Source organism: Rhinichthys klamathensis, unplaced genomic scaffold (genome assembly GCF_029890125.1).
Source record: "Rhinichthys klamathensis goyatoka isolate OS25496 unplaced genomic scaffold, OSU_Roscu_1.1 h1tg000221l_1, whole genome shotgun sequence".
NCBI lineage: Eukaryota > Metazoa > Chordata > Actinopteri > Cypriniformes > Leuciscidae > Rhinichthys > Rhinichthys klamathensis.
Window position 1 is genome coordinate 2,704,172 of NW_026606745.1, and position 27,409 is coordinate 2,731,580.

General features: G+C 39.2%; 1 protein-coding gene across 5 annotated transcripts in view; it reads left to right on the forward strand.

Annotated features, from left to right (window-relative positions):
• Nucleotides 1-27,409, forward strand: part of cdc42bpb (CDC42 binding protein kinase beta (DMPK-like)) — a 101,078-nt gene that overhangs the window by 26,579 nt on the left and 47,090 nt on the right. For all 5 annotated transcript variants that reach the window (XM_056264507.1, XM_056264508.1, XM_056264509.1 and 2 more), the window contains exons 2-4: nucleotides 8,281-8,372; nucleotides 20,998-21,081; nucleotides 27,144-27,239. In XM_056264507.1, the coding sequence (XP_056120482.1) occupies nucleotides 8,281-8,372; nucleotides 20,998-21,081; nucleotides 27,144-27,239 (272 nt within the window). The remainder of the gene's footprint in view (nucleotides 1-8,280; nucleotides 8,373-20,997; nucleotides 21,082-27,143; nucleotides 27,240-27,409) is intronic.

Genomic DNA, 27,409 nt, shown 5'->3' on the forward strand with positions numbered 1-27,409 from the left:
CTTTAGAATGTCCATAGATGGCAATTTGTTTTCATACAGATCATGTACAAATATCTCTTTCATTACATCTAAGAACACAATTTATTTCAGGCAACAAGCTCTTGATTCTTCCGTTCTCTTTTTCTTATGCTGCTACACATATTTGGAGTTACATAATACAATTTTTCATGACTGCACTAACCATTGGCTGGATAATAAACATTTTTTCGTCCCCTAATCGTAGTGTGGCCCCTCTAGCTCTGTGTTGTGACCTGGTGGGTTTGGCAGAACAGTGTGGGTTGTGTTATCCAGACCCAGAGGAAAGCCTCACTCTGAACAATAGTCTTCTTATCTCCTCAGTTGCAAAAAATCAATTCGATGAATGACTCAGTTAGTTGTGAATTTAAAACTAATATTGTCCTGTTGGTCGTCTTTTCCGGGTGTTTTGGAATCATACACTCATATGCTGCTTACAGAGACGTGCTGTTGGGAAAATATCCCTCCAGAGAGCCACAGTCATTCAAATCGCTGTTTGTTTGGAAGTGAGTGGCTTTCTGTTTCTGCGGTACGCCAACATACAGTGGTCTGCTTCCTCTGATTGACGCAGTAAATCATCCCAACTGTAAATAAAGATCAATGTCCTTGGTGCAGCAAACATCTTTTTTTTAAATGGAAAATATCCGTATTATTTGTGTGAAGGGGAAAGTGTGATGATAGGCTACTGACACAAAATATACCTTTACAAATTGGAGTGGCATTAAACAAAATGGTAAAAAGGTTCCATTGGACAACTTTAGTTAATCAATTAAAGGGTTAGTTCACCCAAAAATGAAAATTCTGTCAGTAATTACTCGCCCTCATGTTGTTCCAACCCCGTAAGACCTTCGTTCATCTTCGAAACGAATAAAGATATTTTTGATGAAATCTGAGAGCTGGATCACTCCTCCATACTAGTCCATAGGCTTCTTCAGGGATTGAACTTGCCGGCCTCAAAGTTATTAAAGACATCGTTAAAATATTCCAAGTGACTACAGTGGCTCAATCTTAAGTTTATAAAGCGACGAGAATACTTTTTGTGCGCAAAAACAAACAAAAATAACGACTTTATTTCAACTATTCATTTCCTTCTCTTTGGGCCTCTAGTCAGTTAGCGTAGTGTGATTGCGTAGAGCTACGTCACACGTAGGCTCACTATTGGCCGACGCTGGTCATGTGCGTGATGCGTGTGACGTACAACAACAGAAGCTTACGCTATTACACTAGTGAACTGACTCGAGGCCCACAGAGACGGAAATGAATAGTTGAAATAAAGTCGTTATTTTTGTTTGTTTTTGCGCACAAAAAGTATTCTCGTCGCTTGATAAACTTAAGGTTGAGCCACTGTAGTCACTTGGACTATTTTAACGATGTCTTTAATAACTTTTCGAGGCCGGCAAGTTCAATCCCTGAAGAAGCCTATGGACTAGTATGGAGGAGTGATCCAGCTCTCAGATTTCATCAAAAATATCTTTATTCGTGTTCCGAAGATGAACGAAGGTCTTACGGGGTTGGAACAACATGAGGGTGAGTAATTACTGACAGGATTTTCATTTTTGGGTGAACTAACCCTTTAAAGGTAGGGTTGGTCATTTCGGAAAGGCTAGCAATAGCAAGCTAGCTTTGAAAGCATGTGATCCCAACCTCCCTTCAGAGCGTCTCCAAAGCCACACCTCCTCCAAAACAGAGCATGAACGAGAATGAACCTCATTGGTTCTTGCAGAAGCTCAAACGTGCTGCGTAACACAAGAATGAACCTCATTGGTTCTTGCAGAAGCTCAAACGTGCTGCGTAACACAAGAATGAACCTCATTGGTTCTTGCAGAAGCTCAAACGTGCTGCGTAACACAAGAATGAACCTCATTGGTTCTTGCAGAAGCTCAAACGTGCTGCGTAACACAAGAATTAACCTCATTGGTTCTTGCAGAAGCTCAAACGTGCTGCGTAACACAAGAATGAACCTCATTGGTTCCCGCACGTCACGCGAAACATGCTTGAGTTTCTGTTAACCTCAATAGATGTGAGTTCATAAATGTTTATAAGTGAATAAAAGCCTAAATTCAATCTGTTCATCAAATAAAGCGATCGAGTCTCTTCAGAAACTTTTGCCTAAACTGCTCAATTCATATGAATTATTTTTACCATCTCTTAATGAACTTTTTGAAGCGTCAAAGTGGTAGTTGCGTTGCTGTCAATGGATTTCATCAAAGATAATTTGTTCCGAAGATGAACAAAAGTCTTACGGGTTTGAAACAACATGAGGGTGAGTAATTAATGACAGAATTTTTATTTTAGGGTAAACTATCCCTTAAACATAAACTAAGATTATTACTAAATGATTTAAAGGGGACATATCATGAAAATCTGACGCTATAATCGGGTCCCCGGTGCATCTACCAACCCAGAAAACGTGAATAGTGAAAACCCAGTAACTTTGTTTTGGTAAGCCTTTCTCTGCAAGCATGTCAAAAAATAAGCCGATCAGATTTCGCTCCCCTTCTGAAGTATGAAGGGGATCTTATTATAATATTACCGCCCCTTAATCTGCACGTTTCCACCCACGGCGCCGCCATTTGGTTTTCGCAGGCGACAACAGCGTAACCAGTTCTAACGCAATGACAAAAGTTTGAGCAAAGCATTTAAATAATGTAGTTTACTAAAAGGTTCCATTTGTTAACATTAGTTAAGTGTTACCAACAAGGTAAAGCAACTAGACATAAAATAGGGAAGAGTATTTTTAATTTGGCTTTATTTTTGCTGTGACCCATCATCATTGTTAAATATTTAATTGTGTCATATTGATTGGAGACGCTCCGCTCTGACACACATGGGATCAAGCAGTCTATTTTAAACTCATAAAGCTGGAGCTTTTATATGTCAGGTCAAGCGTGTCCTCCATGAAAACATCGTAAGATGATGTGTGTGAAGATATTTTTAAGACTAGCAGTTACAGTGAGTGATGTTACTATGTCAGTAGCATTGAGACAGGTTTACTAGAGGATGATGGTTCAGTGCTTCATCTAGCACAGTTTTGTCTTTGTGCACAGTGCTCCAGTGTTCCGTCTAATGGAGCGTGCATCATGCTAACCGCACAACTCTTCTGGATGCAGGAAGTGATACAGCGTGACAGCCAGAACCATTTAGACACGAACTTTTGGGCTACGTTCACACTGCTAGCCTTAAAGGCCCTTACATAGTCAACACATCGGTACGCATTCGCGTGCGCAAGGCTACACATCGCTACGGCCGCCATTATGTGTCGATGCGTAGCCAAATGTGTCATCCTAGTTTTTGATACGCGGCGCGCCGATGCACGCAATACTATGCGTTGTCGGTGGGGGCGACATTGCAAGTAATGTACATAAAAAGGTATATTATTATGTTTACAGAAGAAGAAGATTTGAATACAATGGCAGGCGAAGAGGAAAAGTTATGTGAGCTTGTTTTATTGCCGCCGATGTAAAATCAGCAATATGCACTCCTCTTCAGTTGCCATTTTGATCTGAATATCACGTGACCCGACTCTAGACTCTACTACCCCCTGTTGCGCGATCGGTGTATTGCATTTCATGCATCGCTGGTGACGCTTGCGTCTGCTTGTGTACTATGAAAAGGAGCGTGTAGCTCGCGTTGCTTGCTCGCGTTGACTATGTAACGGCCCTAAGCCTTGTTTATACTCGACGCGTCCGCAAGAGCGCGAAGGTGCGCGCGGCAAAAATGACGTCATTGCGGTATGGGCGGTCGTGCGCGTTGGGTGCGCAAGACCCCATTTCGCCTGGCGGTGTGCACGGCACTTTTTGTAACATCGCGCGCGGCGCCGCATCCGAAGATGAACGACTTCGAGCCGAATCTGGCCGAACTGGTACGTCTGTACCAGCATGTTTATGATCCTTCTATACACAGAGACATTTGCATTGATGGGCGACCATAAAAGCCTCTCATTTTGTGAATAGGAACACATTTGCATTAAGCACCCAGTTTGCACTCTAAAGTAACTGCTTACATTTACAAAATAAGCCTACAATAGCATAAGTAAGCCCTGCTGATGAAATTAAGGTTTAAACACTCTTCAATAAGGCTTCAGTTGTTTAGTTTACATGCAGTGAAAGTAATAAACCTACTGCCTTTAATACTCTTTTTATATGAATCAGCAATTAATAAACTACTAATAAACGGCAAACTACTTCTTCACTGCTGATTCCTGGTGGTTTAGAAGAGAATTACTCCGAGTCGCCCCCTGTCGTTTCACAGAATAGCACAACGGCGAGCGCGTCAAGTATAAACGCCTCGTCCGTTTGGAGAGGTGCGCGCGCAATCAGCGGAGACTCATCGAGTATAAACAAGGCTTTAGTGCTCAGTTCCGATTTATTGCTCAGATCAGATTTTTTTGTATAGCTGTTCACATTGTTGTTTGCACGCGTAAAAGAACTCTAAAAAGAAGTCACACATCATGCTGTCATACGGAAGTAAACACGGAGGACATTAAAGTAATCTATTATGTGTTTATTTATGTTGTGATCTGCCGCGGAAGCGAGCAAATTTATGCAATATAAAAAACGAAGACGAGGAAGCGAAAAAATAGTGTGTTTTTTTAAAACATTTTATGATACGAGCCCTCATGTTTTGCTTGTATATAGAGCTGTCAATGTTATACTTGACACATCACTGTCCTTCCACTGAATGCCTTTCGCAACTTTAAAATCTGACTCACAACCAGACAGCCTCTGCTTCCAGCTTAACACACAATGCTTTCTCTTCAAAGTGAATTGTTAGTTTCACTTTTGCCTCCATGTTTCTGTTGGACGCCTGAACTTTTCTAGCAGCTCGTTTTCAGTCCTGCAGCAAGCTGGTGTTTTGATGTTGCCATAATCATTTAGTATGTGAGTGATGAGAGTTTATTGTAATTAAGAATGCATGGACCTGGAGACTTGGAGAAATGCCTCATTATATTTGGGGGCTGGGAGGATTATCAGATTACATGTATGAAAAACAAAGCAAACAATTTTGAATATGAAAAGCTGTTTTTGTCCCCAAGGAGTGCTTTTAAAATGATTGTGCATGGGAGTGTACAGGTTTTTGTCCTGAGAATTATCATTATTTGCAATGATTTACTTCTCAGCTAGTCTCGCGTAGCCAGACTTCAGACTGACGGCTGACGGTCTGGACCCCATCACAGCTTTCATTGGCCACGGCCCTCCCAAGAGGATGTCTGACTGACATGTAAAGCAACCAATCATAGTTCATTTTGTTCCGCATCGTTTAGGGCCATGAAAATGTAAAGTCCCTACAATAACAGACCTGCGTGCATCTCTATTATTCGTTCAAGAGCGTTGAAGCCACGGATTTCACATACTTGTAAAAATCCAGCGTTTAGTTGATCCTGATAAGCATTCATTGTCGCAGTTGCAAACACAACTGCTTTCTTTTTCGATGAGGGGTTACGCCGTCACGCCGGCTTTGTTTCTAGGCAGAGCATTAAAGAACACAACACACACGACTTCTTAACTCCTGAATTGTTTCCCATTTTATTTGCCATATGCATCAGACGTTCAGCCCACAGTCCGTGGGTGTCACGTCTGAGGCTGAGACTATACTTCTCAGCGGGAAATATCCATCCCTCCATGTCACCTATATATATATATATATATATATATTATTTATTTATTTTTTTATTTTTTAATTCCCGGTCACTCAATATAATTGTTCAGAAGTAGTGGTCGGACGATGTTTGGCATTTTATTTTTAAACGGAAGACGGCACACCAGACTTTTATTTTGACTGCGCTCCTTCAGCGTCTTTATTAATCTACGGTCTCTGATTAACAGTTCTCTCTAATACGTTATTAGATAGAACTGTTCAACAAAGTAAACTGTATAATAAAAAGTATTAGTGTTTGCTTTTATCTTATTGGTAATAGAAAGGCAAACACTATATAATACTTCCTCATTTACCATCAGCATTCATTTGTAGCCTGCATGAACGTGTGTTACTCTGAGCGTGACCGTCGGTCAGTCCGTGTGAATTGAATGCAGACTCCTGAAGAGTTCAGCTCCACTGGAGACGCATGATCGACAAACTTTAAACCCTTGGTTTCAAACTATTTCAAGCTATATCCAGTTGCCCACTGTGTTATATTCATGTCATTTTCACTGTGTGCTGTATGTAAAATGTAGCTTGTCTTTAGTTGAAAAAAAAAGAAAATGCTTCATTGCGCAACAGATTATTGAGTGCCCTGTTGGTTACACTTCCTTTTTATTCATATATTTAAACAATTTCTTTATTTGTGAAAAATACTGTAATGGGATTACAGAATCAAGAAGTTGACATCTTAAGTCTGTTTATTTTACAGATTGATTTAGTCATTTTCAATATATTTTTCTAATTTATAAAACATAAAGCAAAATAAAAACAAATTTTTTTTTTTTCATGCATGCACAGTCCAGTTCCTTAAGCTGAGTAGTTATACATCCTAATTCTCAGAAGATGACAACTTGCATCACATATTCCATCATGTATGGCCCACAGCGTCAGAGGCTAAGAATAGGTTACAGGAAGAAACACTGCGTGGTCAGGTCAATGGGTTGACGTAGTGGATCAGCACCAGTTCGTGAATCAACATTATAAACTTCTGTTGTCAATGGTGCTGTTAGTAGCTTCCTAAATGAGCGATAATGTCTGACTTTTTTTTTTCTGTGGTTGCTGTCTTGGGAGGGACATACCAGTGAGCTGGCCTCGTGCATTCTGGGCTATAAAGCTGTCAATAGATGCTGGGCCACTTTGAGGGATCTTCTCATTAAAAGCAGATGATGTTCTTTCCATGCAGCTTCGAGCGTGCGGTTCTGTCTGAACGGCTGAGGCGCAGGCCTGGCGTGTGTTTAGAGTTCAGAGCCCTTATGAGTGATAAATGCCTTTTGTAACTACATGAGACTCGGCGTATGTCCTGATATGGCGAGGCGTTCGGGCTGGTTTAGCGGTATCTTGGGTGCTCGCCAGGCCCCCAGCAGTGCCTCGTAAAGCAGGAGGGACGACAGTTGGACAACATGAAATGTATCACACGCAGTGTTTAGGTTACATTGTCTCTTTAATCGCTTTACTGCTGCATTTGATGAGAGTCGCCGAAGCTTCGCTTGTGTTCAGATTGTGGTGACATTGAGATCAAACTCCATTTAGTAGCATATATATATAAATAAATAGACATACTCGTATTTGGCGAGATTGTTATTATTAGGGCAATATATTGGTACCATATCAGTTTTCTTTCTTTCTTTCTTTGTTTTTATTTATTTATTAAAACTGTATTACTTTATTATTTAATATTCATGTAAATTAATTATTTATTATTTATTTAGTTTATAAAAAAAAAAAAGTTTTTGTGCATGCTCATTTCCAGTGCTGATAAGATACACTACCGTTCAAAAGTTTGGGGTCAGTGAGAATTTTATTTTTATTTTTTGGAGGAAAGAAATCAATACTTTTATTTATCAAGGACAGTAAAGACATTTATAATGTTACAAAATATTCTATTTCAAACAAATGCTGTTCTTTTGAACTTCCTATTCATCAAAGAATCCTAAAAAAAAACAAAAAAAAACTGTACAACTGACAGACCAACAACTGTTTCAACATTGATAATAATAATAAATGTTTCTTGAGCATCAAATCCTCATATTATACTGATTTGTGAAGGATCATTTGACACTGAAGACACTGACACTGGTGATGCTGAAAATTCAGCTTTGATCACAGGAATAAATTACACTTTACTATATATTCACACAGAAAACAGCTGATTTACACTGGAATAATATTTAATACTATAACTGATTTTTGTTGTATTTTTAATCAAATAAGCGCAGCCATGGTTAGCAGAAGAGAATTCTTTTAAAAGCATTTAAAATCGTACCGACCCCAAACTTTTGAACGGTAGTGTACATTTTAAAAAATACTTATAATTTTATAGCACTGTTAAATCTTTAGGCAAAATAAATATATGTTTGTCATACTATATATTAATGCTTTACTACCTAAATGCAGTTGTAGCATTTTATGATTGTTTTAAGTGTGTGTATGTGGGTTTTTTTTTCTCTTTTTTTTTAATAGTGCCCATAACAGAATAATAAGCTTATCTGTATGCCAGCATTTTAATATTGGTGCATCTATATCAGTGGCTCAAATTTTGGCTATTTTGGTGTGTCAGCATCTTTCTCTATTGGCGACCATTTAAAAGTAGAGATCATAACTAACAATCTCTGTCTCTCTTTGCAGTGAAGCCATTCACAACCACTGTGAAGGAGATGCGCCTTCATAGAGACGACTTTGAGATGCTCAAAGTGATCGGCAGGGGAGCCTTTGGAGAGGTAAGGAATTCAGTGAACCCTTGCTGCTTTTTTTGGCATGTTTAAAAGTGCAGGGAAATCACCTCTGAATCTCTGCAGCCTTTGCCATATTGTGTGGTTTGTTTTCATGACCCATTTTGTGTCCAATGAAAACCCAAAACTATCAGTGAAGTATTCATGTCCCCCTCAAGCATCTTATCAGCAGCCACAAACCTAACCCCTTCCTCTCATCTGAGTTTCCCTTCTCGCCCCCCTGCCAATTCCCCAGGGATCTTGGGCCGGCACAAATCTAGGCATTTTAGACTAATCATTTGTTTTACTGGGGAATGTGCTACTCGTTCCTGCACTATAACACTTGGACTATTGACTACACGCACGGTGCACTTTTCTTTTTCTTTACTAATCTGCCTTACATCACTGTTTCTCGCCTACATTTTTTTTTTCTTTTTTTTTTCTCATCCTCCTGTTCACCGCACTTGAATTAGATTGAAGTTCGGGAACTGAACTACAAGTGTGAACAGACCCTTTGTTTTCAACCCCAACCCACTTGTTCTTTTGGAACTGAATCACAATAAGTTTTCATCTTCAATAAGTATGTTTACATGCACAATTATAATCATGGTACAGTGCAATAGTTGGGTTCTTAAAGTAAAAATCGTATAAATTTTCTTCACAGGGAAATAGATTTTTAACGATACCTTAAATCTTTGGTAACGCTTCCTTTTACAGTCCTGTTACCCATGTACATACTATGTACTTATTATAGTAATTACAATTACTGGGTGATAACTAGGTACTAACCCTGAACCTACCCCTAAACCTAGCCCTAACCCATGTACTTACGTTATATTAGCCAGTACTTTCTAGGTAAGTACACTGTTAGTACTGTACTGTAAAAGGAAGCGTTACCAAATCTTTAAATAATTTTTTCTGTTGTTTTTTATTTCATTCGCAGTGCTTCAGGGGATTGTAGTTCTTTCCCTAATTAAAGCTGTTAAGTACACATACTTGTTAAGTATGAAGTCTTTGTGTCTGATTTTCAAATACTTTTTTTGCTTCAAAGCAAAAAAATAAATAAAATAGGTCTGTTAGTTCGACTTACAAAAAAAAACGGACTTGTACGATTTCAGCAAACTGAAAATTCCCAGTTAATGTTAACAATCATGTGGGGAGGACAGATTATCAGATATTTCTGAATTAGGAGAAACATTTTGCTGTCTCACACCTTTCTGCTCTGTCATTACACCTCCCTCGTAAATGAATGTGCAATTGACTCATTTCCAAATGCATCCAATTCAGTATTTCAGTTCATCTGGAAAAAAAAAAGAAGCAGAAGTTAACCCTGCTTAAACAAAACAAATAGGGCGTCTCATCGCTTGATTCTGAAGCTGAATAAGACTTTATTTTGAGGAGAGATCTGTCCATAGTTCTCCTCCTCACTGTAGATTCCTGTCAGGAATGGCAGTGGTGGCACAGGAAGCAGGGCAGGACGGTGCAGCTGTCAGGAAAGGCTCCGGAAACCAGAACCGTCTCTAAGGAGTGACTTTCGTAAAAATAGGGTCTCGCTCCGCATGTAATTTGTGCGGTTCATTGTCCCTTCTTCAGCCGCCGAGACCTCAATAACCCCTTCCTTCTCAGTCGCTGGGCTTTTTTGTCATGTGGATCTAATGATGACTCAGATCTTCGGGGGATTTTGCAGTCTTTCTGTTATCATCAAGCCAGGCTATTGTTGCCTGTGCTGCCGCTTGTGTCGGTTTCAGTGCGTTCAGGCTCATGTGTGAACATGCTGCTGCTGTTTTGTTCCCTTTTCCAGCCGTTTCCTGTGGCTCTAACATTACAGGATGTACTTCCAGATAAATCTCTTGCATTTCCTGTTTATGATTGATGTTGTGGTCCCAGCTGAAGGCCTGGAATTTGGGACTGCTTAAAATAATAGTTCAGTCAAACACTTTTTCTAAGCTTCATTTTCCTTTCTTGCTGAAGCTTGCAATCTTTTGCAAAAGCACCATCACGGTATCAAAAGAGTCCATACGACTCTTGAGCTATATTCCAAGATTCTGAAGTCCTAAAATAATTATTGATCTTATTGCAAACAATTTATCCAAGCATATTTTTCTTTCTGTTTTTAATTTTTAAAATCTTGCAATCCTAATCAAAATGTCATAACTCGACCGTCTGGTAAATTTACATACATGAAGGACTTATCTAATCATTTAGTCTTCTTAAACCCCTCCCCTTTTTTTACAATTGACCTCAGGCTTGCATTCAGACCTGCCTTCATCCAGTCAACAACCGATGGATGGAATCAAGTCTGTTTTCGAAAATCTGTTTTACTCGAATGTCACAATGGAGGAAAATATTCATTGTCACTTTAAGTCATAGTTTTATACTGATTATCTTTCAAATCTCACTTTTGTCGGGATGTACTCAATGTTAAGTTTTCGTGCCAAAAATGTTCAGGTTCATGTCCATAACAGATTAATGGCTGATTTCGAAATTATGAAAAATGTGGTTTAAATAAAACATATAATTAATAGACCATGAAAGACTAAAATAACGTTTAGTGCTTCAAGGGAATCTTGTAAAAAAAAAAAATAGGAACCTAATTTATCTAAATCTAAATATGAAATATTTACCGATACCAATAATTGATCAGCAAGACAATTTGTGGAAGTGAGTGAGATTTGAGAACGTATGACTTTAGGAAACTTTGAATAGTCATATTAACCTTTTTTTAAGCTTGACAATGTCCATCAGTGTCCAAAAAGAAAGTCATCAGTGTTTGTAACTACATGATTGTATTTTTTTGACTGAACTAACCCTTTTTGCAGTAGAGTCTAGTGGGTGACGTACTTAAATGGCACTCCTTTTTGCCTCACCTGAGACTTACTCAGAATAATTATTCTGTTGACTAAATAAGAAAGAGAATATGAAACAGGGAGGGGAATCAAGGAGAACTAGATTGAAGCAGACATTTTTTACATAACGTCACTGTGAGTCACTACATAGCAAACAAAACAGCCTGTAATGACCACTACAGAGTCAGAACGCTCTACGTGTTGAGCGTTGATCTCTTTATCTGTTCAATTGAGTGAATCACTCATGTAATGAATGGTTAGGTCAAAGTACACGCAGACCCTGTCCTTCATATTGATTTAGTGAAGATGGCGGCTTCTGTTCTCTGAAGGTACACCGGCATAATTAAGATTGTTTGCCAACTACAAGCTGGAGACCGATTCACAGACCCACATGCTGGTCCTAGTGCAGAGTCCTGGGAGAAGTCCAGTGTTTTATTATTGCAGGGTTCCTGTTGTCCACAAAGCATTTTGAATAGTGTTATTATTTGGTGTTGACTTGTCCAATATCAAATCTGGTATAGAATAAAAAGAGGGCTGTAATTTATCTCAAAGATCCTAGCAATAAAAATAAAAAAAACGTTCGGAAGAACTTTTAATGGATTTAAAGATATGAAACTCTGTTTCCCAGCTGTTACAAGGCTCAATATTAAGTATGGTCCAATAATCCGGGACTGGTGTGACAGGACAGGATTTTGGGACAATTCACTGGACGCTCTTGCCCTATTGGGTCAACATTTACATTCTTGTTTCAGTGATGTTGCATTCATTGGTTAAGTGTTTTTAACATTTAACATTTATTGAATTGAGTTAGTTATTCACTTCCTGACTGACTTAGTTATTTATTTAGAATATTACCATTTTGTAAATTTTATCAATATTGAATTTCTCAGAAAATTAGTTCTGACATGCACTGTAAAATAAGTTACATTTACAGTAAAAAACACGGCAGCTGTGGTTACTGTGAAAAATACTGTAGCAACATTTTAGGTTTTTACAGATTTAACTTAAATTTACAGTAAAAAACAACAACATTTTAATTAATACATATAATGTTAATATACCAAACTATTGGAGTACTAATGCCTGTTTTGTACCTTTGTAATGCAATGACAACCAGCAAAAACAGGCTGTGATGAGAAAGTCACATGATGAATCAAAGCTCATCACAAGCAGCTTTTCCACAACCTGATAAGAAAATGTTTATATTCTGGATGAGAAAAACTAAGAAGAAACGGTTATCTCAATGAAAATGCATCAAATGTGAAGTGTCACGCAGGGAATTTTGGAAATATCGATTTAATGTTTTCACTGTAAATTCTACAATTGTTCTTTTTCACCTTTAAAAGCTACATTTTAACTATTTTACTGTAAAATTACATTAAATGTAAGGTTAGATCTAATACAGATATAGTAAGGAAACTTACTGTTAAACAATTAACAGGTTTTCACTGTAGTTTTTTTTTTACAGTCTTTTACTGTTAAAATCACAATCTTTATTTACAGATTTTTTTAGGGAATTTACGCAAGTAGCTTATGACTGTCGTGAACGTCTCTGGTAGAAGGGGATGGAAATTGTAAACCATTTACTTATTTATTGGAATTTAAGTATTATTTTGCTTATGATGTAGACAAATACAATACAATTACAGGTAAGCAGCAAAACTACAGATAACTAATGTTGTTGTTTTTTTCTCTTATTGTTTTGTTTTTCAATAATATTTAAGGGGAAAGTGAAAATTTGGCAAGTTAAAATCTGAACTACTGATCCAACTGTACCAGTATCACAGAATTATAATGTTGAGCCCTGCATCACACTCTTAAAGGAACACTTAGACTTTTTGGGACTTTAGCTTATTCAACGTATCCCCCAGAGTTAGATAAGTCCATACATACCTTTTTCATCTCCGTGCGTGCTATAAGTCTGTTTGACGCACCCACCGCTAGCCTAGCTTAGCACAAAGATTGGATGTAAATGGATACAGCTAGCATACTAATCCCAATAAGTGACAAAATAACGCCAACATTTTCCTATTTACATGTTGTGATTTGTATAGTCACAGTGTGTACAAATAACAAGGTAATATGAGACACAGCCACTTTTTAAACGTTTAAATACTGGGAACTATTTTCTCAGAAGGCGAAGCACTGCTACTTGGGCGGAGTGATAACCGCAGCACCCGAGAAGCGCCGTGCTGAGGAGCAGAGAGTTCGCTCAGAGTTGGAGTAATTGAATACACCAACCTGTATTGACTAAGAGCACAGAAAACTTTGTATGAGTAGCTAGGCTACAAGTAAACAGGTGATCATGAAAGGCTATTACAAGGGTGCTATGTCAATTGGCATGTGTGCATATTTCGTGTATTGACAAACTGTATGGTATGGCTATACTACAATTACATTGAACTATGCATTATGATTATTACAAAATCACTTACTTGGTGGACAGCTGTCCATTATGTTCACTCGGCATGGGGCGTTTCTTCCAGTTGATCTTGTCACAACAGGAAAAAAAAATCGACAACTGCCGGGTGTAGTAGGGCAGATAAATCTTATGTGATAGTGACGCAAAGATTTTCATTGTCATCAAGCCTTGACATCGATGGCAATACCCGGTCCCATTCACTACAACAAAGGCACTCGGTTTCTGTCGGCATACGGTTGGCATGTTCCACATTTACACCACCAGTCCGTGTCCGCTCTGATTCTCTCCTCGACCTCAGTCTGTTCGGCATCTTGTCTACCAGCTTCCAAAGTTTGTAACTCCTCATCTGTGTATTCTGGCTCAATACCATATGGTTCTGGATCTTGGTTTGATACCAAATAAAAATCCTCTGACAATTCTTCAAAGTCAGCCATGATCACGAATCCCGTTCGCTACTAGCTAGTCACGTTGATTTTGTTGACAGAACGGCGCGTCTCGGGTGCTGCGGTTATCACTCCGCCCAAGTAGCAGTGCTTCGCCTTCTGAGAAAATAGTTCCCAGTATTTAAACGTTTAAAAAGTGGCTGTGTCTCATATGACCTTGTTATTTGTACACACTGTGACTATACAAATCACAACACGTAAATAGGAAAATGTTTGCGTTATTTTGTCACTTATTGGGATTAGTATGCTAGCTGTATCCATTTACATCCAGTCTTTGTGCTAAGCTAGGCTAGCGGTGGGTGCGTCAAACAGACTTACAGCACGCACGGAGATGAAAAAGGTATGTATGGACTTATCTAACTCTGGGGGATACGTTGAATAAGCTAAAGTCCCAAAAAGTCGAAGTGTTCCTTTAAGTTGTGCAATATTACATTGCATCCTCGGGTTTGCACGGTTGCTTAGCACCCGTCTTACTGTATAGGTGTTTACATCAGAATTACTGTTTACATTATGACCTTTGACCTTATGGCTTACGTACATGATCTCTTATTTGGACGTGAGTGTGTTGGTGACAATCGCATCGCAGCGTCCACTTTGGTCACCCGCTTTCTCTCCTCCATGCACCTCCCTTGCATTTTCAATCAGGTCAAGCTGCCTTTGTGGAAGTGTGTGTCTAAAAAAGGAGAGAGGGAAAGAGGACAGGAGACACTGTGGGAGGAGGAATTGGGGGGTTCAGTTTGTTTTTGTAATGAGGTCAGTTATCTTCTGCGGCTAGGAGCCTTACAGATAAGAAGCATGTGTGTGATTTAAGACTGTTTGAGTTTGTCGTCAAAGTGTACTTTTCAAATACTTTGATACATGCACAAACACACTCTGGAGAACATCAAAGGGTCGAAAAAAAGCAGAAAACAGCAGCAGGACTCCTAATTTGCCCTTACTATGCAAAGTTACTGTTTGTACTGTGTTCTTTGCTGAAGCAGCACATTGCGCTTTGGGCAGGTATGCGAGTCCACGTGAGGGGAACACTGTTCCTCCACTGAGGGTAAACACATCATGTGATGTGTCCCGAGCAGCGAGGCAAAGTACAGGGAAGTTCCTGACTCCACTTAACATTAGCCGACTGGATGGTCACAAATAGCTAGTGGACAGAAGATATCAGAATAACAAAGGTCACGCATACATAAGTCATGGGGCAAACACTTGTCTTGGATCTCACAGAGATATTTATAATATAGTTTTATAAATGGCTCCTGTCCTGTTTAAAGGCGTATATTACACAAAAATAAAAAAAAGCGTGCTTATCCTCAAGTTGTTCCAAACTCCTATAACTTCATTTCTTCAAAAGAAGATGTTTTGAGAAATGTTCACCGCTCTTAGCTATTTAGTGGGTCTCAGGCTCTCTAAAGGGAAAAAAAAGAAAAATGTGGTCCATATGTAGGGTGACCAGATTTCTCATGGTGTAATACTGGACGGGATGGACGCTGCGATGCGATTGTCACCAACATGGGATAGACATCTTCACATCTGACTTGGAAAACGGGACGTCTAGTCACCCCTATCCTTACGACTTTTGTGCTATATACACTAACGGTCAAAAGTTTGGGGTCAGTAAGATTTAATTTTTAAATAAATTAACACTTCTTTTTTTTTAACAAGAATGCATTCAATTGATCAAATTAGGATTATAGGATACGAGTCATTTTTAGTGCTTGCTTTGTTGTTGTTTTTCGGAGCTTAATTAAATTGAATACCAGATGCCAGAGGTCAGAGGAGAATGGCCAGACTGGTTCGAGCTGATAGAAGGGCAACAGTGACTGAAATAACCACTCGTTACAACCGAGGTATGCAGCAAAGCATTTGTGAAGCCACAACACGCACAACCTTGAGGCGGATGGGCTACAACAGCAGAAGACTCCACCGGGTACCACTCATCTCCACTACAAATAGGAAAAAGAGGCTACAATTTGCAAGAGCTCACCAAAATTGAACAGTTGAAGACTGGAAAAATGTTGCCATGTCTGATGAGTCTCGATTTCTGTTGAGACATTCAGATGTTAGAGTCAGAATTTGGCGTAAACAGAATGAGAACATGGAACCATCATGCCTTGTTACCACTGTGCAGGCTGGTGGTGGTGGTGTAATGGTGTGGGGGATGTTTTCCTGGCACACTTTAGGCCCTTTAGTGCCAATTGGGCATCGTTTAAATGCCACGGCCTACCTGAGCATTGTTTCTGACCATGTCCATCCCTTTATGGCCACCATGTACCCATCCTCTGATGGCTACTTCCACCATGTCACAAAGCTCTAATCATTTCAAATTGGTTTCTTGAACATGACAATGAGTTCACTGTACTAAAATGGCCCCCACAGTCACCAGATCTCAACCCAATAGAGCATCTTTGGGATGTGGTGGAACGGGAGATTCGCATCATGGATGTGCAGCCCACAAATCTGCGGCAACTGTGTGATGCCATCATGTCAATATGGACCAAACTCCCTGAGGAATGCTTCCAGCACCTTGTTGAATCTATGCCACGAAGAATTGAGGCAGTTCTGAAGGCAAAAGGGGGTCCAACCCGTTACTAGCATGGGGTACCTAATAAAGTGGCCGGTGAGTGTATATATATATATATATATATATATTTTATTTTTTTTCAGGGCTGCCAACTCTCACGCAATTGACCCAAATCTCACGCTCTCACGCCACACCCCCGATTTCTCACGCTGAAGTGTCAACCCGGTCGGTCAAATTCCTAAAAGATATAGTTTATCTATAGATCTACCTGTTGAGCCACTCGTGATCGACTAGTTATACCGCAAATTAGTTAAAATATCCCGTAATCTATCTAGAGCGAGCGTGCATGCGAGACAGATATTGTGCTCCAAACCGTGCGCGCGCATGGCAGAGAGGTCTGTTCCCTACAACCTAGAGTTTTTAAAAACATGGTTTTAAGTAAAGTGTGATTTGCCAGGGGGGACTAGGATTTCCTTCTGGTCTAAACATCCCTGCTTCTGCTGAATTATTTTAATCCCCCCCCGTAATTTTTTGGTCATACAGATAAGAGTAGGCTTACATCGTTCAAAACTGTAAACTTGTATTCATATAGGCTAACGACAAAAACAGTATAGGCCTACAGAGGATCTACTCAAACATGCAATGTAAGCGCTTCCCAATGAGAAAATGACAAGACAAGGGTGAAAATCTCGCTCTATGTAGGCTAAATCGCCCTGAATTAAAATGTAAAAACAAATCAAATAATGTATTTGTCGAAATGTTGCGATATTGTTTCATTTAAGTTCATAATTATTCTATAAATGTTATTTAATTTAGCAGCATTACCACGAAGCACCGTGTTTCGATATTTATTTGAATAATACAAAATAAAATAAAAACTTAATTCACAAATTGCATGCCTTGTAAGGATCCAAAAATCCCTGTAGAATTTAATATTGAGTTGAACATTTTGTTCATGACAACAAATTAACAAGCGTTTTTTCAGATTATATTTAGTTTTGCTTGGAAAAAGCTGGCCCAAACCAGTTTTATTTCATCAATTATTGAAATAATTAAATATTTAGTAATAAACTTTTGTGACAGAAATATCACTAGGCTACATGTAACTTAAATCATTTAATTACTTCATTATCAACACTGTCTAGAATAGTGATTTAAGTGTGAATTGCGACTTCTCTTTGTGTTAAGTCAGCCTCAGACTCCGATAGCCTGTGGGGGGTTGGAGGGACATTGCTGGACAAAGGTGTTAATGTTCCTCTTTCATATGGAGAGTGTCGGATAGCCAGCCTGATGAGCAGGCACAATTATTTTAAGGATAAATCTGTGTCCAAATGTAGACCCCATATCTTATTAAATTATAAATATTGTACTTTATTTATTGTAGCCTATTTAAAGTTTTTTTCACACAAAATTTCAATTGAAGTTATTGTAAGGTGAATTCAACAAGGCATGCTGTGTCTTTGAAGCAACAATTAAAGGTTAAATAATTTTTTCGTGATTTGTATGGCTGACACGCAGCGACATATACAGTATTATCAGCTGTATGATGTGTTTTTTAACCCGAAATGTTTAATTTCGAGAGAGAGACCCGCGCGCGCAGCGAGGGAGACTAAATAAACTTGTTAAAAAGAGATCCAGCGCGAGAGAGGCAAAGAGAAACGCATGTTTTTAATTTAATTATGTTTCTTTGGACAATTTTCGTTTTGTAGGCCTACTGTTTTAATTGTTTAATTTAGCTGTAATTTCTTTGGCAATACAAATTTAAAATGTCGCAAGAATAAGATTAGCCTAGTGTTTCTTATTTTGCATCGCAAAAGAAATAGACTCTAAACAAGATGCAACCCTGTTTTAAATTAAAAAATTTAAACCTTGAAATGTTCGAACTTGGTTTCAAACTTAAGTAATTTTAGTGTTCTTTTACATTACACAATAATTTAGCAGACTAAAGACGAGCTTCTTCATTTTCATTTTCTGATGCAATCGGCTGACAATCTTCCTTCATCAGTTTTTGTCGTTTGTGCAGCGGCTGCGGTTCTACAGAAATGTAGCAAATTTATGTTGTAATGATAATCAAACAAAACTCTTGACTTTAAATAAGTAAACAGATATAAACAGTTACCTATTTAAGCATCAAGGTGGGAATATATAAACGTAGGACAACATCGGTTAACAACATGTAGGCCTATGCTACATTGAGATTCGATCTCGGGTCGATTGAAAGCTCCTCGAAGCTCGTGTTGTTGCGTTGATCATTGAGCTACCGTCTGTACGCTGTTTAAGTTGTAAAGCCTCATTCATGTAGCCTAAATGTTTTTATTGCAATGTTTTATGTTGAAATGTTTTCATTATTTATTCAATTACATTTCAGTAGCCTAATTTCAGTATTGTGATTATGAATTATTTAACTACATTTCACTTGTTGAATTCTTCTGCTACCAGCTTTCAATCGCTCTGAATCAGCGCGGTGCGGCAGCAGATTACACATTAGAGAGAAAAACCGGAATAAACGAACACTTTTCAGAGTCTATGATTGTAGCGCCTCTTAGCGGTAAAAGGCAGCAAATACACCACACATTTTACCGCCGCGGTGGAACGGCTGATGTGGGCATTGTCATGGCTTGCCTCGACATTTGCGTTTGAATAGCGCGCGTCCTCCGTGGGCGTGTCAGATTAACGCGTAATGAAGTGTAATGAGCTGGGGAAAAAAATACTGACAGCACTCTCTTTTCATACAGATTGCATAAACTGAGAATATTTGTTTTTTATATAAATTACTTCATTTAAAAGAAGAGAATTTAAGCTTCATAAAGAAAAACCTCTCGTGCCTGTGTGACAAGTAATCGCGGAGTTACAGTTAATCTTAGGACGCGTTTCAGAATGGACTTCACTGACAGAGAGAACGCAGAACTCGCATCATGTTTGTTTTTCTTTATTTGGTGAAAAGCACAACACTTTGTTTTTATTGTGAGTATCCACAAAAAAAATAGAAACTTAACAGGATCTAATGATGTACAACACTTATATGTAAGATCAAAATTAACCGAGTATTTTGAGTCTCTTTTACACTGATAAGAAAAAAAGCGAGACAATCGCGCCGGCGCGATAGCCGACCCCAGGGGGTTAAGTAATAAGGCTTATAAAAAAATACAATACATTTTTGGATGAAGTGTCCCTTTATTAGGGACGCGTTATTCGCCAGCGTTTTTCAACGCGTTTTTTGTGTTCACACCCAAGCGATTTTCGCTGACGATGAGCCGAGTGAACATGCAAATTCATTCCCTGAGATTAGACGGCGCCCATTTGCTCTGCAATACCACTCCATAACATTCTCTTTTATCAAGATTTAGATGTAGTCGCTGTCGCGTTTGTCATATAGTTCTTTATGTTCCGACACCAACGAGACCAGCAGCTCTACATTCATCTTGCCTTGCATCTTCCTCGTCTTATTTCTTCCCGGCAGTGTAGACGCTACTTGGCGCATCTTATTCGCCCTTACGTATGTGTGCTCGGCAAGACCGTTTTGTGTTTGAGCGCCCCCAAGTTGTGTTTTACTGTAACTTCAGAAGCTCCAGACACGTGAGCAAAAGCGGCAATCTCATTGGTCGGATAGTTTTTGACGCGGCGCGTCAAACAAAAAAAAGAAACCCGAGGCGTTTTTTTTTTTAAATGACGCTTTTACGCGTTTTTCGTGTCAGTGTGCACACTCACATTGGCGCCCTTTGTTTAGTCACGAGGCGTTAAACGTCGGCGAATATCGCGCGCGAAATTCGTCCCGGTGTGAACAGGCTTTTACATACATTGCTAACTAATTTTACAGGCCGAAGCAGTTCATAATGGATAATGAAAATCTATTTTTAAAACTTGTGATCCTTGGTAACAAGTTAGTTGTTAACTAATGTCAGTCACCATTTGACAGTCCCTCCCTGCAGTTATCACTGCATTCATATATCTCCTCCCAGCCTGGTGTGTCTTCCTGCTGGCAGGGTGTTTGCTCTCCCCACCCCACATGAATAACCTCCAACTGGACTCTCCTCCAAACTGTCCCTTTCCTAATATTGAGTCACTTCCCTTAAAGGGAAGACCCCACACTCTTTTGTCATTTTTGGTGCACTGCAGACTTGTGGCCTTAATTTGCCAGTTCTTGTGTGCCGTCTCTCTTTTTAGGCAAAAAGTCAGCAGTCTCGAGTCTCAGCTTTTCCTTTTTTTTCTGATTTTCAGAGGCATCAGAGATCAAAAGCATCTCATTCAGAGTTTCTTTCCCTGTGGGCTTTCAATCTAAGTGGGCCACGAGTGCATACTATGAATAAATGAGGCAAATAAAAATGCTCAAATTCCCCACAGCCTCTGAATCATGCTGAGTTTTAATTTGTTTGTATGCATTGGCTAACTCCTCATCTTAACTGTCTAGGTTGCTGTGGTGAAGATGAAACACACCGAGCGTGTTTACGCCATGAAGATCCTCAACAAGTGGGAGATGCTGAAGAGGGCCGAGGTAAAGAGATTTCTGCTCATGGGTCTTTTTCGTTTGTTAGATCTTTCAGGGCTTCAACTAAAATGGTTGCAAATGTCAAAAACAAATGATTTTTATTAACAGATTCTTTTTAACGAGTCAGTCGAAATGATTAACCCTCAAACCTGCAAAGGAGTTAGCACTCAACCAGACTCACTCATTCAGTGAATCATTCAGATCTATTATTGTGTAGTGCTGCCACTAATGACTAATTTTCTAACGACTAATTTTTCGATTAGTCGACTAATCTAAACGACTAATAAAAAAACATTAAAAAAAAAAACATTGTTTGTCATTTCGTTGTGTCCATTTTATTTTGAACTCAACTGAAGGGCCAAAATATAAAATGTCACCTGTTGAAAATCATTATGTATTAACAATCTAAGCATAAGTATCTGCATTTCCATTAGGCTATACCATATTAGTCAGAGTCCTAATCTAATGGCGCTTTTCCACTACACAGTACCAGCTCGCCTCGGCTCGGCTCGACTCGACTCGACTCGCCTTTGTTTGGTTTTCCACTGTGTAAAAGTTGTACCTGTACCTGCTTTCGGGTACTTTTTTTCTTACCACCTCCGGCGAGGTTCTAAGCGAGCTGAGGCGAGCCAAGCCGATACTAAAATGTGACGTGAAAACAATGCCGACTGCTGATTGGTCACAGAGAATCTGCGTCATCATTGCACGCGCCAGATGGAGTATCCAGAATAACCCCGCCATTTTTAAATAGTTTGGCCAGAGATAGTTACTAAACTTACTACTATTATTATGGCAACTCGGAAGAATACGCCGTGGTCAAACGAGGAGGTGCAGACATTCCTTTGTTTGGTTGCCGAAGAGAGGATCCAGCGAGAGCTTGATGGGGCAACGAGGAACGAAATGCGTCGCTATGACGACCGGGTACTATTTGTGGCGGTACTTTCTGCAATGGAAAACGGAGCGAAAAGCGAGCCGAGTCGAGGCGAGCCAAGGCGAGTCGAGTCGAGCTGGTACTGGGAATGGAAAAGCGCCATAATCCTCTATTAAAAAACATGCATGTATTCATTACTTAAAGCTGCAGTCCGGCATTTTTCCTCTTTGTCGCCATCTCTGTTCGAAATCTGCAATTGCAGTCATTCGCGGAATTATCAACTTTACGTGGGTTGTAGTTCAACACCCTCGACACGGCACAGCGCGGATGAACACAGTGTTTGAGGAGAGTGTGCAGCTGTCAGTCACCGCGCCGATGTGGATATTGTCATTCAGAATCACAGATTATTCTTTTTGGAAGTATGACCAACATAAGAATTTTCACCGGAAAATGTCATCTGAACTAGTAAGAAACATTCACTTTTGTTCTGGTTCTGACATTGCAGTAAATCGCGCTGATTAAATCTAACAATTGCTTATAAGTTATCATTTCACGCAAAACCGTGCAAAGTAGCTATACTATGTTCTCTAATTGTTAATGTTAACAACGTCAGCAAGCATTGCGTGACTACATCATGTAATGTCCTTCCGATATTATCCTTGTTTTCGCATGGGTCCGGTTGCAGTCTCTTTTTTTCTGTAGCCACTCCGAAGTCCGAACGAAGTCTTTTGCATTTTACAGCGGGTGAGTCTCTAGTTGTCACTGATGATGATCGTCGTTTGAACCTTTCTGGATCCGCCATCAAATTGATAAGTTTAATTATATCAAGTGCTGTGAGAAAAGGCTATAAATCTCTACCTCCAACATCCTCACACGCAATATAGCTTATACTAGCCGAGACTCCTTCTTTATGTGTACAGATGTGACGTAATGACGCAAAGACATGCTCGAATCTCCCGCGGAAATCCACCAGTACCACTAAAATTAAAAACATTATTACAAGCTTACCGTTTTGCATCGAGCTAAGGCAAGCAGATAGTTTTGAACACTGGCTGGTTATGTATTTTATCAAATATGTATTTTGGATAATTTTTAACCCCAAAAAAGCTACGGACAGCAGCTTTAAATTAGCCATTTGTTCTGCCTTAAATTAATACATTAGCTTACTGTAGATTTTTATATGTACATTTCTGAAATGCATAACTGATAACATCACTCTGAATTGTAGGCTTAAGTAGATGCAATGCATGCATTTTAAGTAAAGCTGCTTTGTAACAATATGTATTGTGAAAAGCGCTATAGAAATAATTTGGAATTGAATTGAAAGAGTCTGGACTAGCCTACTACGCTTAGGTCTGCCTTATAATGAATCGCGCTGAAAGCAGGCAGGCACGCAGATATGCCGCTCGCTTTTACACTTGCGTGCATGCCGGGCCAGCGCCGCGGTTCGCGTGAATGTGAAAGCAACACAGACTCGGGTGCGTGTTTTAGCTGATTATGTATTCAGTTAAATAAAACACATGTAAGGGATGATAGTGTTGATGATTTACCTTGGATACGAGCGAGAGTGAGTCTGCAGTGTATTCGCGCTTAGCGCGTGGAATCAGGGCAACAAATTTGGAAAAGTGTCTCCTCAAAAGAGTCCGTTTGCAAGCAGCAGAAGGCCACCTTATGCGACACACGCACCTGTGTTGTTCACTCAGCTGCGCATAGCACAGAATTAATTCAAATATATATATATATAGACCCGCGTTCTGTTTTCTGTCATGCGCCGTGCACGTTTGCGATTGCGTAAGATGCACGCAAACACACCAGGGTTCGGTAGAATTAAGTTGAGTGTGAAACCAGACCAACGCTGCGGGGGCGCCGGGAACAATCGCGCTCTGGCTCGGACCGCAGCAAACGAGCCCAGTGTGAAAGCACCGTCACCTGCCTCCGCAATTTTTAATATCAAAGCAGTGAAGGCGGGGGAGGGGGGAAGTAAGAGGATAGCAGATTGACCAGCAGGGCGCGCACAGCGCACAGACTGGTGTGTGGAGGTGAATTACAGTGAGCCGTTTGAGACGGGAGAGCAAAAATAAATATGCGGTCAATAGTAAAATGACACGTCGACTAAAAAAATTGGCGTCGACTAATTTGCATGGTCGATTACGTCGACTAATCGCGGCAGCACTATTATTGTGTCCTTCACTGAACCACTGTTTGTTTTTGGTTATGTCCATTTTGAAATGAACCATGTACTTTAGGTTCGTCGTACTTTAGGTTCGTCAGACTTAATATTAGTCTTATTATTTACTGATTATGTATCTAACAATGTGCATTTAAAGGTGGGGTGTGTGATTTTTCTTTTTTGACCATTTTTTCAAAATCACTTGAAATCCTATTCCTACCCCACTTACACCCACTGAGTTAGAACCACTCAAATGAAAATTAAGCAATTTAATCATCTGTGGAACGGGCAGGACTCGAAAAACTCCAGCCAATCATTTTCAAGACCACCTAGAATCATTGGACAGAAAATGCGTCAATCAAACGGTCGTACCATCCCCCCTCCCCCTCGCGCGCGTGTCCCCTTCGTGCGCATACTCAAAGCTCGTGACCCAGTCACAGTAAGTGCAAGTCGCCCCCGTACAGAGAGAGAGAGAGAGTGTAAGTGCAATCTCGCGCATCTGAGTTTTGCAGTTGCATGATTGCGCATCCATGTTCTTCGAATGGATGGAGGCAGGGCCAGGGTTGGGGGAAAGAAGATAGGACCTTTTGAGTTGTGTATTTTCAAAATCTGCCGGCCGTTTTGCAAATCCCATACCCTACCTTTAACTAAATTACACTAAACTTTTTGTCCCCAAAAAAATATACAATCCATCTGAGGCTGGGTGATATGGACATTATCACAATAATTATCACAATTAATGTCAAATCTTTTTCTTTCAAGGTTAAAGGCCGATTTTTGCTCTTAAGTGAAAGTTGTAGAAACCAGACTGTTAATTGTGGTTTTGAACTACTTTATTGCCAGAGCATGTCAAACACTTTTTTACACTTTTCCAGTCATTTTTCCTTAGTAAAATAAATATCTTAATAGAAAAAATGTATTTCTTAGTTTCTGCATGTTCTAACGGGAGATATTGTTTCAAATCATGAAACCGGTTTGTGTTGTCTGACTTTGTCATGTATCTTTGGCACAGTTTGTAGTGCATCCAATATATACATTTTTTTTGTCTCTTAGAAATGCACATTTGACAGTAGCTTGAGTTAGTAGCTTGTGTTAGGATGCAGATGTAAATGTATGTCCATTAACAATAACATCTGTAAAAATTGTAACAGCCAAACTTTTATATGGTAAAATTTCAATATTCTGACTGCTTGAGTTTTATTAAAAATAATTAACCAATGGTCTTCAATAGTAGCATCCATTTAGATCATAACCACAGTTAAAACCACGCATATAGCACCTCACTAACATGGGGAAAATGTAACTATATGGTTTCTATGGTTTTTGTAAGAAAAACTGTAACCTAAATACATTTAGTATAAATGCACAAGTGCTATGTCTTAATCACAAAAATACTGTTACTATATTCCATTACTCCTTAAATACATTTAATACATATCTACATTAAAAAATATAATAAAATTCGATACGAATATCCCACATTTCTGCCACTATACCATGGTGCTCCAGTTAGTGTTACTAAAGTAATTCCATGGTAAATGGATTGACAGCAGCAGGATTATTAGGCTCCTGTCACTTTAAGCACGGATCCAATGTAATGTTACAAAACATGCGTTTTCTATCTCAACTACATTACAAAACCGACTTGTTTACCTGAATACTCTGCAAGACATAATTTTGTATGTATTTGACCGTTTAAGCGCATTAAGCCACAAAGTCAATTTGATACTCGTGAGCTGTTTGAGAGCTGTTTGTATGTGAGCGCCACATATAGTTCATTGGTATGCATGCTTTTGGTGTGAGCGTGAAACGATTCAATCTGAGCGAATTAGATGAGTGACAGTGTATCAATTCCTGTGGAATGAATTGAAAACGTTTGCACTGTGAAGTGATAGGAGGCGGGTGTGTATGTGTTAATTCTCCGTCGGAGAGAAGAGAGAGTGAATACGCAGCTGGCATCGGTGCATCTATACTGCAGAAAAGGAGTTGTAAACCCCCCTTTACAGTCCTTTGCATATAGGAATGATTATATAACTTGATTAGTACTTATTATAGTAATAATGTAATCATAAAAAAGGATATACATATAGTTGAATTGAAGAGGCAAGGGATTCTGACCCCAACCCTTCAGAGTATTGGAACCGTTTCAGATATTTTAGAATCGATACACATTGAAATATTGATATATTTTGAAACCCTATCTTCTAGTCAGTATCAAGCTTCTTCCTAATGGCTTATTGACTGCAATCAAACCTCTCTAGTGAAGTGTATAGAAGTGCAAGGTCATTTTCCTTTCTACTCCAGCTCTTTCTTGCCCCAGTTTCAGCCCGATCAGTCCTGACAGTGCCCACGGGCCTCCCAGAGGCATGTCAGGGGAACTCTGGTCTCTTTGGCTTGTCAGTAATCCTCTTTGAGCTTCACTGGGCTCTCTTTACTCCTCCTCACATGTCCAGAGTCCCAGTTCAAACAGATAGACTAAGACTAACTTCTGAAATGGGAAAGCCATGTACTACATCATCACTGCACTGGATGTAGTTTAATTCATTGAATGAGTTACTCAATCTTTCTGTACCCCTTAAAAACTAGAGCTGCACAATTAATAAAATAAATGAGGGACATATTGAAATAAACTGTACTGTGAACTAGATACACAGGAACTCCTTTTCAGTATTAAACCATAAAAGAGGCCTGAATGTTTTACTACAATTCCTAAAAATAACTCATGGTAACACACATGTATTATTTTTTTATAATACAGTTCAAATATTCTATATTATAATAATACTAATAATAATGTTGTTAATATCTCATTAGATATTATTGAAAAATATGTATAAAAAATCGAATAAAGTTATAATCTTCAGTGTAGTAGTAAAGGTACTGAAAGGTGGACCAAAATCTACTTCCAAGTCCATGTGCATTATGAAAGGAAATGGGCTGCTGTGCCAATTTGATTTTATAAGGTTGTCAAAGTTTTTTTGTTTGTTTAATATTTTGATTTAACAAGTCTCTTTGCAACTTATGTAGACGGCGTGTTTCCGGGAAGAGAGGAACGTCCTGGTGAATGGAGACTGCCAGTGGATCACCACCCTGCATTACGCTTTCCAGGATGACAACTACCTGGTGTGCATCTCTGTCCCTACATGCACTTTTTCTCATAGCACGTAACTGAACTTAAGCCATCATTTATCAAATTTTAAAACTTCAACTGTCATATTTTAAAACCTTAACAGTAGTTTTAGGGCTGGGCAACGATTAATCGCATCCAAAATAAAAGTTTGTGTTTGCATAAT